The sequence below is a fragment of the Dermacentor andersoni genome, chromosome 8 (genome assembly GCF_023375885.2).
Source record: "Dermacentor andersoni chromosome 8, qqDerAnde1_hic_scaffold, whole genome shotgun sequence".
NCBI classification, from domain to species: domain Eukaryota; kingdom Metazoa; phylum Arthropoda; class Arachnida; order Ixodida; family Ixodidae; genus Dermacentor; species Dermacentor andersoni.
In genome coordinates, this window is record NC_092821.1 from 157,988,405 (window position 1) to 158,008,763 (window position 20,359).

At 43.7% G+C, this 20,359-nt stretch overlaps 1 protein-coding gene across 11 annotated transcripts in view; it reads left to right on the plus strand.

The window, feature by feature from the left end:
- The window catches only part of LOC140219924 (sodium-independent sulfate anion transporter-like), a 521,780-nt gene that overhangs the window by 332,466 nt on the left and 168,955 nt on the right, over positions 1-20,359 (plus strand). For all 11 annotated transcript variants that reach the window (XM_072290106.1, XM_072290101.1, XM_072290100.1 and 8 more), the window contains exons 5-6: positions 18,753-18,832; positions 18,955-19,009. In XM_072290106.1, the coding sequence (XP_072146207.1) occupies positions 18,753-18,832; positions 18,955-19,009 (135 nt within the window). The remainder of the gene's footprint in view (positions 1-18,752; positions 18,833-18,954; positions 19,010-20,359) is intronic.

Here is a 20,359-nt window from a genome sequence, read left to right on the forward strand (position 1 = left end):
TTCTTTTTTGTCTAAGCTGTCTAACCATATCTTTGTTGCTACATGATGAAATGTGGTTTTTACATTATGTTCTATTGTCACCATGAATGTGCATTGTCTATATCGCTGTACGTGAGTATGTATAAGCTTGTTTTTAAACCAAAGCCAAGGCCTCTTGTAAATGATTATCGTTGAACCCTGTGTGAATGATGTATTTTCCCTTGTATGAATGTACCCTTTCCTGCCAAAGCCTTCGTTAAGGCTAGCAGTATGTACCAAATAAATAAATAAATAAATAAATTTTGGCTTCGAAGCTCGGAAAGCGGAGCGCATTCCATAATGCTGGTTCCTGAAAGTTTGTTTTGCCGTATTACAGTTGTGTGACGCGGTGAAGCATTAGCAAAAGTATTGCGGTGAAGCTTAACAAGCTCCCGCAGGGGCGTCTGCATCAGCAGGTGTTTGGTGCGTTGCGACACCACGTACCCGAGCACACGAGTGTTGGACCCTCCCGCATGTAGTCGTGCGCGGCTTCTCAGTGTCCGGCGAAAAGGGGATCCTGGGGGTTGAGCCAATGCCAGGTGTTTGGACCTTTACGGCCTCTCGGCGGCGGCAACACACCCCTTTGGCCTCGGCTTCACGTAGATGGCACCCCCGGACTGACCCCACCCGGGGGAAATCGGTAGTTGCCTTTTCCTGTCTCTCTCTCTCTCCCTCCAATCTTCGTCTTTCTCTTACTTTTCATCTTTCCTGTCTTCTCCTAGCTTCCACTTACTTCCAATTTTTCCAGGCAGCAAGGGTTAACCTTGTGTGAATAGCCATCCTAGGTTATTTCATATTTGGTTATAGTAGTAATGTACAGCTGGCGTTTGCAGGCCATGTTTCACACACCCTGCAGCGTCCCCTTGTAGGACTCCACGGTGGGTGGCTGGCGTTACTGCCGAAATTACAATCCTTTATGGCTACTTCCTTTCCCCCACTACCTGACCGCTCTTTAAAGAGGGGGCACACCGATGATGTCTTAGAGTTTTTTGCCCGTCAAAAAGAAACCTTCCCTCGCTTCCATGTAGTCCACTCCGAACAACCAGACAAACCCATGCGAACAATCTCTCCATTCCTCGTTTCTAAGTCTCTCACCCAAGTTTTTGGTACAGGTTACAAAGCATCCAGAATGGCAAGCGGTGATCTCCTCTTGGAGCTCCGCAACCAGAAACAATATGAAAAGCTACCCAATCTTGTATCATTTGGCGACGCCAAAGTAACAGTAACTCCGCATCGTACTATGAATACCACCCGTGGTGTAGTCTCCGATGATGATCTCTTGGAGCTGATGGAAGCAGAACTCCTGGAGGGCTTCAGTGAGCAGAACGTCATCAACGTTAAACGAATTAAGATGAGGCGTGACAATAAGGAAATACAGACCAAACACCAGATACTTACTTTTGGCAAAAGTGTTCTGCCCGAGTCCATCGAGGCCGGGTATATCAAGCTTCGTGTTCGGCCATACATCCCGAATCCCCTGCGATGCTTTAAATGCCAGTGTTTCGGTCACAGCTCACAGAGCTGCCAAACCTGCGCGAAATGTAGTGCTAATAAGCACACCTCTGAATCTTGTGTAAACTCTCTCCACTGCGTAAACGGTGATGGGGAGCATGCTGCATACTTGCGGTCGTGCCCATCTTGGAAGAAAGAAAAGGAAATAGTTACAATTAAAGTAAAAGAAAACATAAGTTTCAAAGAGGCGCAGGCGGGTATCCTTCCTGCCAAAGCACACCTTTGCCGATGTGGCACGTCAGGGGGCAGCGCCACAACGGTCTTCGGCGGCTGTCCGACCCACACCCAGTGAGGCGGCAGTGACGCCATCTGCCCCCCTCCTCCCCCCCCCCAGTGGCTGCAGCTAACGCTGCTACGCCAACACAGCAGACGGGGCCATCGACCCCGAAGGTGGGCGCAGCCGAGGCTGCCCCAACCTCCCCGGCCCCTTCCAGCACTGGCAACAGCCGGCACAGCCAAATCCCTCAGGGAGCCCCATCTACCTCCGGGCTGGTGGGCGCAGGGGTCCTGCCTTCCGAGGCAGGACTCTCACGGAAAACTTCTCGCTCGCAAGAGCATGTATCCGGCGCCTCACAAGAGGCAATGGACACTACACCTGTCCTCATGGCGCGCCAAGCGCCTAAGGAGCGGCGAGGCTCCCTCGAACGCTCTAAAAAGGGCAAGACCCCGATTGCATGGCCTCGAAAGAACTCTGTAATCTAATCTCTGAAATCTCTGTAATTAATACTTCTCTTTCTGTACACACAGCACCTATTTACTACCAACATGGATACACAGATAATTCAATGGAACGTCAGAGGTCTTCTTAGAAACCTTGATGATGTGCAGGAACTCATCCAAAAACACAATCCAAAAGTGCTGTGTTTACAGGAAACACACTTAAAAACACACACACAAACTTTCTCTGACAGTATATAACTTTTCGCAAAGATCGCGATGATGCCGTCGCATCATCAGGCGGTGTTGCCGTTGTCACTCATAGAAGTATAGCGTGTCAACCTTTACAGCTACAAACGCTCCTTGAAGCAGTGGCGGTTGGAGTTGTTCTGCTAAACAAACTTATCATTATTTGTTCGCTTTATATACCCCCACATTACAAATTAAGCAAACATGAATTTCAGTCCTTCATAGATGAATTGCCAGAACCTTATGTTGTTCTTGGCGATTTCAATGCGCACAGCTGCATGTGGGGCGACCCTCGTATAGACGCGCGAGGTCGCCTTGTTGAACAGTTCCTTTTTTCTTCTGGTGCGTGCCTTCTGAATAAGAAGGAGCCCACATATTACTGTCTTGCAAACAGAACCTTTTCCTCTTATTGATCTCAGCATAGTTTCCCCGTCTATACTGCCTGAACTCGAAAGGGAAGTTACGAACAATCCTTACGGGAGCGACCACTTCCCCATACTGTTAAGAACGCTTAAAGAAAACGAATATCCACCACAGGCTCCTAGGTGGAAGATTGACACAGCTGATTGGGAGAAATTCCGAACCCTCACTAGTATATCATGGGTTGACATGTCCTCGTTAGGAATTGATGCTGCTGTGGAGTATTTTACAGCCTTCATAATAGATGCTGCGTCTAAATGCATAAGTGAAGTAAGTGGCTCAGCATGCAAACGGCGTGTCCCGTGGTGGAACGATGAATGTAGAATCGCTCGTAGGAAACAGAACAAAGCGTGGGGGTTGCTACGCACTTCTCCCACTGCTGAGAATCTTGTGAACTTTAAAAAAATAAAGTCCCTAGGCAGGAGAACCCACCGACAGGCCAGAAGCGAAAGCTGGCAGAAGTTTTTATCGCGTATTAACTCGTTTACAGATGAGGCCAAAGTCTGGAATAGGGTAAATAGAATTAGAGGGCAACAAACATATTCACTCCCTCTAGTAAATACACAGGGCGATACACTGAAAGATCAGGCAGACTCACTTGGGGAGCACTTTGAGAGCGTGTCAAGTTCAAACCATTATTCGCAATCCTTTCTGAAATATAAACAAATAGAAGAATGCAAGCCACTCATAAGAAAATGTCGACAGAATGAACCGTACAACTGTCCTTTTAGTGCTGCCGAGTTGAGAGCTGCCTTGAGCGCATGCGAGAGCTCTGCACTGGGATCTGATAGAATCATGTATGAAATGCTCAAAAACTTAAGTGATACGCAATTTACACTACTCACACTTTTCAACACCATCTGGGATGCAGGGTACCTTCCAACCGCATGGAAGGAAGCCAATTGTGGTCCCTGTTTTGAAACAAGGCAAAGACCCTTCCTCAGTGGCAAGTTACTGCCAAGTAGCCCTCACAAGTTGCATTTCTAAGGTGTTTGAAAAAATTATAAATCGGTGACTCATTCATTTCCTTGAACAGAGCAAAATGCTTGATCCTTATCAGTGCGGCTTCCGAGAAGGGCGCTCCACAACCGATCATCTCATGTGTTGAAGGAAATATCCGGGATGCATTTATACATAAACAGTTCTTATCGATATTTCTAGATGTGGAAAAGGTGTATGACACAACGTGGTGTTACGAAATCTTAAGAGACCTGTTAGAAATGGGCATCTATGGCAATATGCTAAACCTAATAGAAAGCTATCTGTGCAATCGTACCTTCCGGGTAAAAGTCGGCAATGTACTTTCACGTCCTTTTACGCAAGAAGCGGGTGTACCCAAAGGAGGCGTGCTCAGCTGCACGCTCTTTATCGTGAAGATGAACACGCTTCGTGCTTCATTACCACCGGCCATCTTTCACTCTGTCTACGTGGACGACATTCAAATAGCTTTCAAATCTTGTAACCTCTCAGTGTGCGAGAGACAGGTACAGCACGACCTGAACAAAGTGTCAATGTGGGCAGACAAGAATGGATTTAAGATCAATTCTAACAAAAGCTCTTGTGTTCTTTTTACAAGAAATAGAGGACTGATCCCAGATCCTTGCTTAGAACTGTGTGGACAACAGATACCTGTAAACAAAGAGCACAAATTTCTAGGTGTTATACTTGGCTACAGACTCACTTTCGTCTACCACATTAAACATCTTAAAGAAAAATGTCTAAAAACAATGAACATAATGAAACTTCTATCCCAGACTACATGGGGTAGTGACAGGAAGTGTTTAATGAATCTCTATAAAAGCCTCATTCGATCACAACTAGACTATGGTGCCGTGATTTATCACCCTGCCACCCCGAGCGCGCTAAAGATGCTAGACCCAGTCCACCATCTAGGAATCCGACTGGCCACTGGCGCTTTCAGAACAAGTCCCATACAAAGTTTATATGTAGAATCAAATGAATGGTCACTTCATCTGCAGAAAACATACATCAGCCAAACATATTTTCTGAAAGTCCACTCTAATCCTTAACATCCGTGTTCTAATACCGTTAACGAGATGACATATGCTACACTCTTTCGGAATCGTCCCTCCGTAAGACAGCCTTTCTCGCTGCGTGTGAGGGAGCTTAGTCATGAAATGCATGTTCCACTCCTTGAGCTACGCCTAATGCATCCAGCCACGCTGCTACCTCCTTGGGAGTGGCAGCTGATACAATGCAATATATCTTTCATGCAAGTTACAAAACATGCTCCAGAGATTGAAATCCAAATGCATTTCCGGGAACTCCAGCACAAACACTCCTGCATGGAGTTTACACAGACGCATCGAAGACACACGACGGGGTGTCCTACGCAGCCGTCGGTCCATCCTTCTCGGGATCCGACGTACTGCATCTGGAAACTAGTATCTTTACGGCTGAGGCCTACACACTGCTGTCGGCCGTAAAGCATAAATCAAAACTCCAGAAATCAGTTATATATACGGACTCCCTTAGTGTTGTGAAGGCCTTGATGTCTTCCTGCAACCACAAAAATCCGATAATTAATGAACCCTACTCCGTACTGTGTAAAGCATATATATCTAACCAACATGTGATTATATGCTGGGTGCCTGGACATAGGGGCATCGAGGGTAACGTTCTAGCGGACCAGATGGCCACATCAATTTCATTGCATGCAGTTAATCCTACTGCTTCGGTCCCTGTCACAGACATGAAGCCTTTCTTAAGAAGGAAACTGCGAAACCACTGGCATTGACTGGTGGCAGTGACAGCGCAGCAAGCACTGCCTCACGTATTTTTCTCTGAATGTGCAGTTATCTTGGCCAGCTTCCTATCAACCTTCGCACCGCACATGGAAATCAAGCACTCGGATCCGTGGACGACAGCTTCCTGCAAGCCCAGCAGGTGTCGTCGGCTTCGTTGAGCACCGCTCTTAAGAAGCAGGACCATCACTGAGGCTTCACTGGTGGCAGCGACAGCGCAGCAAGCACTGCCTCACGTATTTTTCTCTGAATGTGCAGTTATCTTGGCCAGCTTCCTATCAACCTTCGCACCGCACATGGAAATCAAGCACTCGGATCCGTGAACGACAGCTTCCTGCAAGCCCAACAGGTGTCGTCGGCTTCGTTGAGCACCGCTCTTAAGAAGCAGGACCATCACCGAGGCTTCACTGGTGGCAGCGACAGTGCAGCAAGCACTGCATCACGTATTTTTCTCTGAATGTGCAGGTTAGTTGCGTTAAATCTTGCCTAATTTTTGTGTGTGACCTGTTCGCTGTCGCTGCTGCCACAGTTACTTTTGTTTTCCCTTTGTGCTCTTGTGTGTGAAGCTGTTTGGTTAGTGCTTTGTTGCGAACCCAAAATGCCAACAAATTCAGAGCTTGCCAAGAGGATTGAAGCAATTGAGACTAAACTGAAAACTGAATGCGCCCAATTCGCTGACGACATTCTCAGTAAATTTCTGTTAAAGCTGCAGTCCACTGGGCTTGATGCTGTTGAACTAAAAAAGCAGGTTGAAAACCTGAAAGCAAGTATCGGTGTCTTAAATAACATCGTTGAAAAAATGCGGGATGAAAAACTCAAGCTTACAGCTGACAACAAAAAGCTCATCTCAGAGAACAAAGCACTGTCTGTAAGGGTGGCTGAGATGGAACAATACTCTAGAATGAACAATGTTGAGGTCAGGGGCATCCCCTGCACCCAAGGGGAGGACTGCATCGCAGTCATGCAAACCATTGGTACTGAAATTGGGTGCCCGGTAATGGCTGCTGACATTGATGTCGCTCATCGGGTCCCTACAAAAGTGCAAGACAAGAAAAACATCGTGGCTAGATTCTGTTCCCGCACAAAGAAGGATGAATTTGTCAGCAAGGCACATAAGGCTAAGCTTCACCTAAGGGACATCGGGGTCGGCGTCTCGGCGCCACGGCGTCCTCAACATAGTCCAAACGGTCCACAAGGGACAGTCCAGTGCCTTCTATTGCGCCGCAGTAGCGGCGTACAACGGCCAAAGCAGCTACAGCCTCAGTTGCAGTCGGGAGCGGGGCAACATCAGCGCTTGCTGGATCAGCCTCGGCAGCGTCTTCGTTTGGCCGCTCAGCAGTCACTTCTGCCGCGATATCCACGTCTGTTAACTCCGCCACTGTTCCGGTGCTGTCGTCACCGCCAACGAAGTCCGCAATGCACATGATGTGTGGCTCAGCACCGACAAAGCACTCCAACTGGCTCCCCGGCCGCCTCGATCACGCGCGCACGGCGGGGACAAGCTTCGCCGTGCGCGCGTTATCGAGGCGGCTTGCCCCGCCGTGCGCGCATAGGTGCGCGCGTGATCGAGGCGGCCGTGCTGGCTCCAAGCCGCCGCGTGTGTACGCCGCTACGTTCAAATGGCGCCCTCGGCGCAACCGATGTGGGCTGCTGTCGTACGCAGCAGTCTGGAACGCCGATCGCGCCGCCGCTATCTTCGAGAGTGTTGCGGGAAAGCTCGCCTCCTGTCAACAGAGCGCACTTGGTCTGGGGCGGCGGGGTTCGATATATCCATTTTACATCCGGCCCCGTTCGAAATAAAGAATTAAAAATGCATGCGATTTTCCATGTGATATAGAAATTGTTCGATATACGCAATAATTCGATATATCCGTGTTCGATATATCGAGGTTTGACTGTAGTAATAGCTCTCTTAATCATTTCAATGCGCGTAGCCTCCGTAAACATATTGATGACTTCCAGAATCTGCTTTCAACACTTTCTTTCACGTTTTTAATAATTGCAGTCTCAGAGACCTGGCTTAGCGAAGATGATAAAAACTTGTGCTGTTTCCCTTCTTATAAATCAGAGTATACACACAGACAGTCCAGCAACTACGGCGGTGCGGCTGTCTATATCTCGTCCGGAATCCCGTACAAAAGAAGACTCGATCTCACGTTATTCAAAACTGCGAATCAGTATGGTTGGAATTCGATCCTAACTTTCTTAACACCGATGATAGAAACTTCATCTTTGGTTGCGTTTACCGTTCACCTTCCTCTTCAATTCCAGACTTTTGTATTTCTCTCGAAAAAATAATGGCAAAGTTATCCGCTGAGACAAAAAATGTCATAATTATGGGTGATATGAACATAAATTTAATGGAGTCATCCCCAAGCTCTGTCAATTATTCGTCTTGTTTCCAGATTTTTGGTTACGAATGTCTTATTAATATACTTACTCGTTCAGTTCTTGGGGGTTCTAACACTCTAATCAATCATGCATTGTCTAATCTTTTGAATCCACCTGATGCAGGAGTACTTGAAAGTGACATTACTGACCATTTTCCCCTTTTTCTGCGCACTACATCTGCACATTGTTCCTATTCAAATTCTTACACCAAACTTGTTTTTGATAAAAAAATTTTCTCAGCAGAAGTATCTCACACTGACTAATCTTTCGCTCTTGACACAAATGATCCGCAGGTAGCCTTCTCACGATTTATAACAAAGTCGATATCATACTATCATACCTACTGTCAGATAAGTAAATGCAGAAAGAAAGTGGCTTTACCTCAAAATCCCTGGGTCACCGATAGTTTGCTAAAGTCCATGCTCACACGAGAAAACCTATATAAAAAAAACTAAAAGGCAACCATTCAATTTAAACCTACATGCGCGGTACAAGAAATTTTGCAACACACTTCCTTCACGGCTTAAAAAAGCTAAAACCAAATATTACGAAGAAAAAAATACTTAAATGTGGTTCGGACGTAAAGAACAAATGTCAAATAGTGAACTCCTTTTTGAATAGGAAACAAGGAGCGGATAGCATAACTAAAATGTCCCACGATGGCAATACTTATTTCGAACCTCTTAAGATTGCGGATGCTTTCAGTGATTTCTTTTTTGCTAATAACTCCACTCAAACTCAACACAACTTATACGCATCAAAGCACCTTCCACATTCATTTTATTCATTTCCAACCGCTCCTGATGAGGTGGTATCAGTAATCAACAATTTAAAAATAACTAGTGCTGGACTGGACAACATTCATCCTGGTCATGTTAAAATAATTTCTAAACCAATATCATTTGTACTGTCTGAAATTATTAACCTCATGTTTAAAAGAGGCACATTTCCTCGCGAGCTTAAACATGGTAGGGTTATTCCAGTTTTTAAGAAAGGCTATCGCTCATCACTATCTAACTACAGGCCAATCTGTGTTTTACCCTTTTTTAGCAAGGTCATCGAGAAAATAATCGAAAAATGATTGATCAAATACATAACCAAATTTAATATTCTTTCACCTGACCAATTTGGATTTAGATCCGTTTACTCTACTGACCTAGCACTTGCATCTCTTACTGATCAATTAAAGAAAGCCATTGGTAACGGTAAATTCGCACCGTCCTTATTTGTAGACTTTTCAAAGGCATTTGACAGCATTGGCCACGAAATTCTTTATCTTAAACTAGGTTCAATTGGTATCACAGGTCCTCCTTTACTACTATTACGCAGCTACTTACGAGACAGATGTGAGGTTGTTAGCGTTTCTGATGCTAATTCTAAACGTAAAATGACTAATTTAGGTGTACCACAAGGATCCATATTGGGCCCGTTACTCTTTCTACTTTATATTAATGATCTACCTAACTGCCTCACATCTTCTAAATGTATACTATATGCCGATGATACAACAATTGCTAATTCTGGCGAATGTCTGTCAACGGTAATAACCAAGCTTAATAGTGATCTTTATAACTTGTTAGAATGGTGCAAAATGAATAGACTTACCATTAATCCTACTAAAACTAAATTTACTTTATTCTCATCCCAAAATAAATCATCACTATGCATTCCGCCCATTTTCATTGGTGACCATTTATTACAAGCAAGTGAAGAATGCACGTACTTAGGTGTTATTATTGACTCTAACCTAAAATTTCATTGCCATATAACGCATATTAAAAAGAAGTTATCACATGGAATACGCATTCTCATCAGGGTGCGTCCATTTTTTTCACGACCTGTGTTGCTCTCACTCTATTTCGCGTTTGTACGCTCTCACATTAACTACTGCATAACCTCCTGGGGTAACACGTACACTACTCACCTAAAACCGATATAAACCATCCAAAACCAGGCAATTAGAATAATCACGTCGAATCCACACACCGCCAATGCTAAACAGTTACTACAAGCAAATAACATTCTAGACTTTGCAGCCCTTGTCAAATACAGCCTTACCACTCTTCTTTTCAAAATAATAAATGACAAAATATCATTGTCGCTAATTCCTATATCATCTCTAACAAACACTAACTCCACTCGTTTTGCGCTGCATAATATCATAATAACTTCATTCTGCCCAAAGTGCGCACTAATTATTGGAAACAGACAGTTCACTTTGCAGCCATATCAACATGGAATACATTACCATTTAGAATAAAACTCCTGAAAGCCCATCGATTTTATCATGAACTAAAAAATTTTCTGTTATGTGATATGTAAGTGACACTATGCATTGTATAATCCGATTTTCGTTGTAGACCTGCCACTGTTATGTACTCCAACATGTAATTAATTTTTTTCGCTTTCTTCCTCTTTTACTTTCGTTTTATCTAGTTTTGAAATATTGCTTACTGCCGTTATATTGTCTATTAATTACCTCATCTACTTAGATTTGTATTTCATTATTTATTATTACTGGAATTGTACCAATTGAGCTGTTGTTGCTTGCTAAATGAACTTTTGTGTTAACCATGAACAGGAGGTCCGAATTCAGTTTTAACTATGGGACCTCCTCCTGTATACTTCTATCTGTATATTATCTTTATGTAATAATAAAAATGATTGATTGATTGATTGATTGATTGAATGTATGTGGGACGCAGAAGTAAATAACAAACTGCACGTGATAAAGCCACAGTTAGGTTCTTGGCCCTCCGTAACAAAATCACGGCGAACAGATGTCCTATTCTGTCGCCTCAGAATAGGACACACATTTGGCACGCATAACTTTTTACTCACTGAAAACGATCCTCCAACCTGCGGTAGATGCGAGGAGAGGCTGACCGTCCTCCACGTCCTCCTGGAGTGTCGGGCAGCCGAATCTGAGAGAAGGAAACATTTTTCCCTAGCATACCGGCAGCACATCCCCCTACATCCTGTAATGCTACTCGGCCCAGAACTGCTATTTGACACCAACGGAGTCCTAAGTTTTCTGAAAGATGTTGTGTTGCATGTTGTTAGCCCCACATGTTCGTAGCGGGTCCTCTCTTCAGAGGATGCTGCTGTGATAGCTCTTTCGTATAGCACATGCCTCTAGGCCCTTGTGTTTCAAGGGCTCTTGCGAGGCAGCAGTGCTCCAAGTAATTTTACCATCTCATATATTTTCTATTTTGCATCATTCTTCTATGACGGATTTTAATGTTTATACATGTAGTATTCGTCATTAGTCATCGTCATAATTTTATAGCACGTAGATTTTACGCACTTTACAGCGACTATTTTTAGGCCCCTTTACAGCCAAGTCGCATCTTCTTCACAGAACTCATCATTCCACAGTGAAATCACTAACACTGTCTTGGCGCTCTTTGGCCATATCTGGCCCTTGCGCCACTAAACCACACACATTCATTCAAGCTTAACAAGCGTAGGAAGAGGCAATTGTCACGGGACACGGTATATATTCCTTAATTTTACACGCGTGCACCCGCCCCCTCCTGTCACAGCAGGAGCACCGCTATGCCTAATAAGTGTACTGACAGACATTCAGAGCTTTTTCAGACGTGCCTGTGTCGATTTTAGCCCTTAAGAGCAGTAAAAGACATGCATTTATTTTTTCGGACTGCCTGATTTTTCTCAAGTTTTCGCGGCCTCTAGGGGGTCCGAAAAATTGAATGTTGACTGTAAACTGACCAAAAGTATGCTTCAAATGGTCCGTAGTGCGAACGCACAACAAAAGGAGCATGAGAACAGAAAGGACCGACGCATTGAGGAATGAACGGGGAATGAAGTATGCGAGCGCTTCTTTGAAGGAGCCTGAGCTCAAAAAACACTCTTGGCTGACACCGAGATGCAGGTGTCCCTCATGCAAACCAAAATAAACTCTTTAAGCAGTGAAACACAACACTGAGGCGTCGTGCGCGGGCTGAGAGTATGTCAGGACAGTTGAGGTTGACTTATGAGCTGTTGAGAGAGGCTCTCAATTGTGACAAAATTCGGGCCTCATACCACTGAGCTTGCTATCAGTTGGTATAAATAGCTCATATTCGAAAATATTTGCTTCTGTATGCATCTCCTTTTTATTTGTATTTGAGAATGTCAGACTCGATTTGCAATTTCTTTCGAAGACATTTTATTTGCTGTGCATTTTACTAACCCCTACCTTCTATTCTTTTTTTGAATAACATAAACACTACTCCTTAGTATTCAAACTGGATTAAAGGGCCCCTGAAACGGTTCGGACAAATGTTGTAGACGCATAGGGTACAGCTTAAGTAGAACATTCACACCACAATTTAAGTGAAGCGTTACGTATTAATGGAGCTACAAGCGATTAGAAGTTACCCTCCTCCCTAGTCATGCTTTTCCTCCTCAACTCGTTCGCCAAGCGATCGGGGCTAAGCTCCACCTTCACTGGTTTCGCGTCACGATGCGACGTCACATCGTCCACTTCCGGTTGTTTTGGAGCCCGCCCCCGCCCGCGTGAAACCTCTCCGCTAGCCGCTTGGCCGTCAACCCCAAGCGAGAGCTATCGAAGCAGCGTGCATTGCGAGCATTCTGTCGTAGCGCCGAACGTGTCTGGTATTCCGGTAACCACAGGCAAGCTGGTCATTTCGGCAAATGACTGGAGGCATAAACTCAAGCTGATGAAGGAACTTTAGCGTAGACGTACGTGCGGCCTGATCGGTCTGCACGGTCCAGCCACTTGTTGGCGCAGCGCTTAACCAGCCAAACAAAGCGCTAATATTGCCCTAACCAAGTGTAAAACATTTTAAACATTTATAAAAACAAAGTGTTGATGATTACACTCCTGCGAAAAATACACACCAGCAGCCAAAGAAGAATACACTTCGTTACTGCTACTGTGTATGGTTGAGCTCTGTGCCACCAGGTGGCTGCACCGTGCAGACCATTTGCATTTGCGATTCTGCTCATCCCATGGCTCATCCCGTTACGGCACAGTCAAGCGGCCAGACCCTGTCCCCTTGCGCTTGCATTTGCCCTAATACTGGACTCGCGAAACGCTATTGCGTTAGTAATCTTCCGGTGTAAAGTGACGGCCACAAACGCGCAAACCCTGGCGCCGATCGGATAGCGGCAGTCCGATGCGCAGCAGCCAGCTCGCTCGTATGCTGCCTTGCAGAGGGACACGATGTCGCAGCTTGACATATTGCCAGTCGCTACGTTTGCAGTCCACAAAGCAACAAAGTCGAATCATAGTGCTCGCGAAAAGACCGAGACCGACTCTGACCGCGGAGCTCTCGTCAAAATGGAGTACGTTGTAACACAAGCAGACGACACTTGCTGTGGGCCGGAACTGCTTAATTGTATTGAAAAATCGTTCTTGTGCATTCTCTTTATGTTACTTTCTGTTTATAAAAACAAATGAACTAACATTCCAACTATTACGAAGATCATTTGTTTACCATAAAGTTGGAAAAATTATTGATCATGCGCCCTGGTCAGCCAATCGGATAGCTCGCCCCACTGACGTCATATGGGTGATTTTCATCATATGGGTAGGGGCGGCTTAAAATTCCGCCGAGCAGCGTGCTCCGATCGGCAGTGATGTGCATTTTTAAAACCTTATAATAAATTACACGCTTTACGCGGAGCACTTAGATGTGTCAATTAATGATCAGAAGGACCTACTCTAACGACTCAGTACGTTTGTAGAAAGTCGTCAAAATCGTTTCAGGGTCCCTTTAAGTCGGTTCTTTTAAAAAAAAATTTCATACGCTTACTAAAGAGTGACAGCATCGGGCGATATAGTTCCAGCCTGTCTTGACATAAAACATAGTTCTGCATCACTCAGGGAATTTCACAAAGGCACTCAGGGAAAACCTGGAAAACTCGGGGAATTTGGAAATGTCAACTTGGTAGACACCGTGTACCTCACATTGCACCTCCAACGCTGACTAGCACATCTTTCTTTTCGATTCTACACCCTTGCCACTAACTGTGTAGCTGGACCGACCTAAATTAATCGTTTGCTGTCGCCTGGAAATACTCAGATGTTTTGCATTCTACCTAATTACATAATTTGCTCTAATTTATTAATCAACTTCTCAAATATTATACTTCGATGAAAAATGTCAATGAGAAAATTGTAGAGCAACATGAAAAACTCCCGATACAGCTTTTTGTTGGTCAGTACATGCTACATAAGTGTTTTTCCGAGCAGGAAAGAAACCTGCGAATACGCGCAATGTGCCTGAAGAGGCATATCATGCGACAATTTTGCATGCATTTGTGGGCTTCTTTCATGCTCAGAAAAACACTTTTATGCAACACGTATTGAGCAACAGAAAGCTGTATCGGGAGTTTTTCATGTTGCTCCACATTTTTCTCATTGACACTTTTCATGTAATTATAACATTTGAGAAGTTCATCAATTCTGACTAATTATCTAATTGGGCAGAATGAAAAAAAAATAATTTGGGTTTCTCAAAGCGAAAACAAACAACATTATTTTGGTTCTATCAAGCTATGTGGCATTTTCATATTTTTAAACTCTGGCTAAAGTTAGCTGGGACACCCGGTATATACTGTGGCGAGAAAAACATATGTCACCTTGAAAAAGACAACTCCATTTGTTGAAACTTTGGCTTCCACTTTTACCTTGTTCTCGTTTTGCTCATCATCTTAATGCGGGATTGTCATACAGCGACATTTCGTTGTCGAGAGGTACAATATGCATTGAATCCTATGGGCGTTCGCAGGGGATACGAAAATATTTCGTTGTCATAGGGTTTCATTACTGTGCGTTCCGACAGTATTCCAATGAAAATAAGGGAACATCTATCACTTCCCCCACTCCCCAGAAACATGCACCCGGAGTTTCACCAAGATCGAAGAAACGCACGAGCGAGAGCTCTCCACAAAAGATTCCGTAGTGCCAGGGACGTGGTCTATGTGGACACGGCGGAGTACGCAAATGGACATAGCATGTCCATAGTTGCTACGAGTCTGGAGGGTGACTGCAGAGTTAGTGGGACGGTAAAAACATGGAAGGCAGAGGTGGCGGAGGAAGCTGCCTTAGCACTGGCAATAGCCTCCACGGAAGCTAACATCGTAGTAAGCGACTACAAGACAGCCGTCAAGAACTATGCAAAGGGAAGAATCTCGCCGGAAGCACTGAGAATTTTAAACAACTTTCGTGAAGATCGCGACATCCACATTATTTGGGCACCCGCACACTCCTCCCTTCCCGGGAACGAAATAGCGCACAACCTGGCTCGAGAACTGACAGGCCGAGCAGGTGACACGCAACAAATACTGGGAACGGAGAGAGACCGGATGACCAGCTTTAACGAGATCACCAAACACTATAAATTGGGAAGGGCCCATTTCCCCCCGGCACCCTCCTCGTTAAATAGACGGCAAGCGACGGCATGGCGCCTCTTACAAACAGATACATATCCGAACCCGGTGGCCTACCACCGCTACTACCCGGACCTTTACACGGATAGGTGTAGATTCTGTGAAGAAAGGGCGGACCTACAACATATTGTTTGGGCTTGTCCTCGTACACCCATACAGAATAAAATAATTAAGACCAAAGAGCAGTGGGAGACCGCGTTGCTCAGCTGTGCACCGGAAGACCAACTCAAGGCAATCCAGCAGGCCGAAGATGCCGCCAGGGTCCAAGGGCTCGAGGCCGTCATTTAGGTAGAGGCCTAGGTCTCAAATCTGCTGTGCACAAATAAAGTTTATTCCTCCTCCTCCTCCTCCCTAAATGAAAAATTTGTTACCAAGCATCGCTAGATCTTGACTTTCTTTTTTAAATAAAACCCACATCAAATTTAGTACAGTGGTTGCCGAGAAAAGCGACTTTCCTTTCCGATGTATTTAGATTGGACCCCTCGAGCTATAGCTTCCTTTTAAGCAATGTCTCATACCCCTGTAAGCAAGCAAAAAATGCAATGGCTCATACCCACGTAAGGCATAGATTACAAGCGCTCAGCAAAGTGAAGCAAACAGTGCATACATTCATTTAAATCACCCATACAACATGCGGAACATCAAACGTTTCAATAAAGAACAAGCTCAAAACAAGCATCCGAACCATCAATAAAGCATTAGATACCCCCCTCAGCAAATGTAATAGTAGTTTTGCAAGAGCTTCGATAAATTAACATAAAATCACCTTAATAAACACCAAAGGTCATGGGCTCGACTCCCACCAAATGTGAAGGGCTCAAGTGCCTTAACTATGTCTTAATTACTTGTGGCTATCTAACTTCGCCTTAATTAACACCAATGGTTGTGGGTTCAAGTAGCATAATGAACTCTGTCTTAATTAAACATGACTTATCATGTTTGCTAGCAAACATGATCAGCGAACGACCGATGAGGGTTGATAAGGGTTGGATCAAGTTCTGTAACATTGATAATGGCATCGGGCTGGATGGAGATGAGCAAGTGGCACAATGCTTATGCATACTTAGACAGCTATCGCAGGAGCTTCTGCATTAACTTTTGTGTTCTTTATCGGAAACGTTGGCTACGGGAAATCGTACTAAATGGAATCGTATCAACACGGTTTTATTGTATTTACTTCTCATTTGCTCATCCTGCTCAGGGTTGTTACACTGTCAACAGAATAAAGAATACTTGCCCATAAGAACAGCGCAGTTAGAGCAAAAAACGACAGAAAGCTGAGCTAGTTGGTAAGAATTCGTTATGCAATAAGGTGAGGCGTGCAGACAGGACACAACACAGGACAACATGAACGCAGCGTTCGTGTTGTCCACTTCTCTTCTCTTGTGTCCTGTCAGCACGCCTCAACTTTTTGCATAGTTAGAGCAAAGGCGTAGCTAGCATTCAGTATGAACGAAAGGAAGTGCTCAATTCCACTATTTATAATGAGCCAATCTTTTTTAATCTTGCTTACATCAGCACGCATTTAAATGTATGCTGCTATTTGGTCAATAGATACCCAGATAGTTTTTGACATTCCTGCTTCCATTGTTGCCATAATAGTCTTCGTGAATTATGTACCGTTGTATGTAGGGGTGTGAGAAGCCACCTAGCCCCATACTTCCATGAATGCTGCTGTTAAGAGACTTTGAAAAATGTGCTGTTGCAAGTAGATCTTGATTCAGCTCTAGTTAATGTATATTAGAGAAAAAAAATACAGTTGCTTTGCATTAATTCAAGCTACTGGCTACTGTACTGCAGTATTTGTTTGAATTGTGCAAAAGTGAATAAAATTTGGCCTCAAAAACAATTTTGAGGCACAATTTTGTGCTGAGTACAAAAGTGTGAAATCGGTCACTGCTAGCTTCTATTATGCAGAAGGCCAAGATAGCATTAATTAAGGATGCACATCTGAGGTAACAGAGCCAAATAAGTGTAACTTCGTCTGTGGCCCCAACTTTTACTGGCATTTGTCAACAGCATAACAATGTGAACTTGAAATGCTTACACATTTTGGTTTATATATTATTACAAGGGGCTTTTAATTACCCACTTCTGGCTTCATAGTTCTGCCTTGTGAACCCAAATGGTTTGAAGTTACTGAAAGCCTTGCTAGAATTCATCATCATCATCATCATCAGCCTGATTACGCCCACTGCAGGGCAAAGGCCTCTCCCATACTTCTCCAACTACCCCGGTCATGTACTAATTGTGGCCATGTTGACCCTCCAAACTTCCTAATCTCATCTGCCCACCTAACTTTCTGTCGCCCCCTGCTACGCTTCCCTTCCCTCGGAATCCAGTCCGTAACCCTTAATGACCATCGGTTATCTTCCCTCCTCATTACATGTCCTGCCCATGCCCATTTCTTTTTCTTGATTTCAACTAAGATGTCATTAACGCGCGTTTGTTCCCTCACCCAATCTGCTCTTTTCTTATCCCTTAACGTTACACCTATAGAATTGCTAGAATTGAACAGTTTTAAATGTTTAAAACACATTGAAAGCATAATGGCCCAAGTGAAACTTGGAGATGTGTTTGGGGTAGCAAGAACATTGAATTTCTCAAGCTTTAATTGTCACAAATTGATTACAGTGCTTTCTGGAAACATGCACATAAACCTTCTATTGATTGCCAAGTGATCTTTTTAGGTTATCTAGGCCAGACACCTATATAGCTTTATAAAGAAAAGGAGTGGGGCATTTTTTACCCAGGCTGCTTACTCAGGGATCACAACATAAATGTTGCCCTAAATGTAGCATATGTTTTGTCTGGTTTGTGTGCTTTGTCTATGCAAAAGAAGAAGGAACACTACGGGGGATACACAGGCCACACACTGCTACCTACTTTCAGCTTTTGCAAGTCTTGCAAGGTATTACAGCCCAGCGTTAATCAGTGTTTTACTTGTTTTTTTTTTTTCTGTTGTTTAATTTGGGTTGTAGTACAGTATGGTTCACTGTTAAGCACAGTCAGTACTCTGTCAGCGATTATTGCTGAGATATCACATAAAGATCTACAGGGAAACTTTTTATGTGCAAACGTACATCCCATTGATTGTATCAGTCACTTATTTCAGATAAAGCATAAGAAATGTTCTATTTACATATTGGCTTTATTACTGCATAGGTGTATCCTTAGCACTGGACCATACTGTATTTCAGAAATTGATAAGCAAAGAAAATGGCTTGATGCTGGGAAATGTGATGCCAAGTGTCATACCAAATATTTATGATTTAGTTGTTTGGTTATGTGCTCTCTTTCTTTATTTCTTCATTTCAGTCTCTATTTGGAATGAAGTTTGAGGCTGAGGAGTTTCTCGACACCATGTACCAGTTCTTCACGCACCTTTACACCATGAGGTGAATGCCGGCCGGTAGCTTTGTTTGCAGACTGCTCAATTTCTTGTCGCATTTGTCATCCTGTATGTATGCAGTGGTGTGTACAAAACATGAGTAAACATTTCCTTTTTTTTGTTTTTTAGGTTGGCAGATTCCTTGCTGGGTGTCACGTGTGTCATTCTGCTGCTCCTCATCAGGGTGAGTACACTGCTCACATATATTTGTCAAACGTGATGCTCAGTTGTTCAGATTAGAATTGAATAGGTGTACACAAATAATAGTCAATTTTGTGTGCATATTAAGCTATCTTGGTTGTTTGATTTGTATTTGTTAATAGAATTTACTATTCAAAGTTGTTAAATATTTGTTTTGTTCGAATAATGTAAGGGACAACAACGGGTGTTGAAATACAGATGAATATGGAGTCTTCATCTATATGATTCTGCTGCAGGAGAGCCATGGTTACTACCCAGACAAACCAGTTCCTGAGCAAATGCACCATAGCTACCAATTGTTATATGAGCATGTCTGCCCTTGCCATGTCAATTTAGGCTAGGCATATTATTATATTTGACCAATCTCGTCATGCTTAGATTCTCTTAAAGTGGGGCATTTTACTTAGCTCCTTCATCGAGCACAGCACTCCACTATGTGCATCTGGTGATGTGCTGTTTGTTTGTTTCCTTACTGTCATAGTCATTGGTGCACCAGATATGTTTTGTTGTTTCTCATTTACAAACCTTTTACTTTACCCTACAACAGTTATTTATGGCATTATATACCTATATGTACAAGATCACACAACGTAAATGTTTTCTTTCTTTTTTGTCAACTGAAACCTTTATAATTCTTTTACCGAAATAATGTAGCGCCAAGACACAATTATACGGAAGGGACACAGAACACGTCACAGCCACTACTAACAACTTTATTTGAAAGACAGTTAGAGGAGTATATATACTGTTCCCAACATGCAGGTGCACCTACCGCTACCAAGGGCAATTATCACGGCTGGCAAGATCACTTGATATATCTAAAGAAAGCAAGCTCCACGTTGTACAAAACAACAGAAGTCTGGCTTATGCAAGTGCTATGGTTCATTGCACTAAAGCGCGTATGGTTCATTGAGTGTGTTTTTTATTGCAGTAACCCACAAGCAAGATATTCCTTTGAGAGTCATTGTAAGTGAGCGCAACACATGGCAACTTCAAGTTAGTAGGTTTTTGTTAAAGAGCCTGAAACAACTTTCCATTCACTATCCTTTTCTCGTAGTAAACTCCGATGACATCAGCAAATTCTTCCAGCAAAACCAGAACATGGTTATGCATTCTCTGTTAACATTGAAGGCCTGTTGTATTCTATGCCTCACGACGCGTTGTTTACTGCGGTTTGGAAGTGTGTTGAACTGAACGAGGATATTCCTTTTCAAGATACTATTGGTATGCGTGTGGACAACGTTTTAGTTTTACTTAAGACCTACCTGAAGAGTAATTTTATTTCATTTGACAACCGGTTGCGTTTGTAAAAGGGCATATGATTGGGATCATG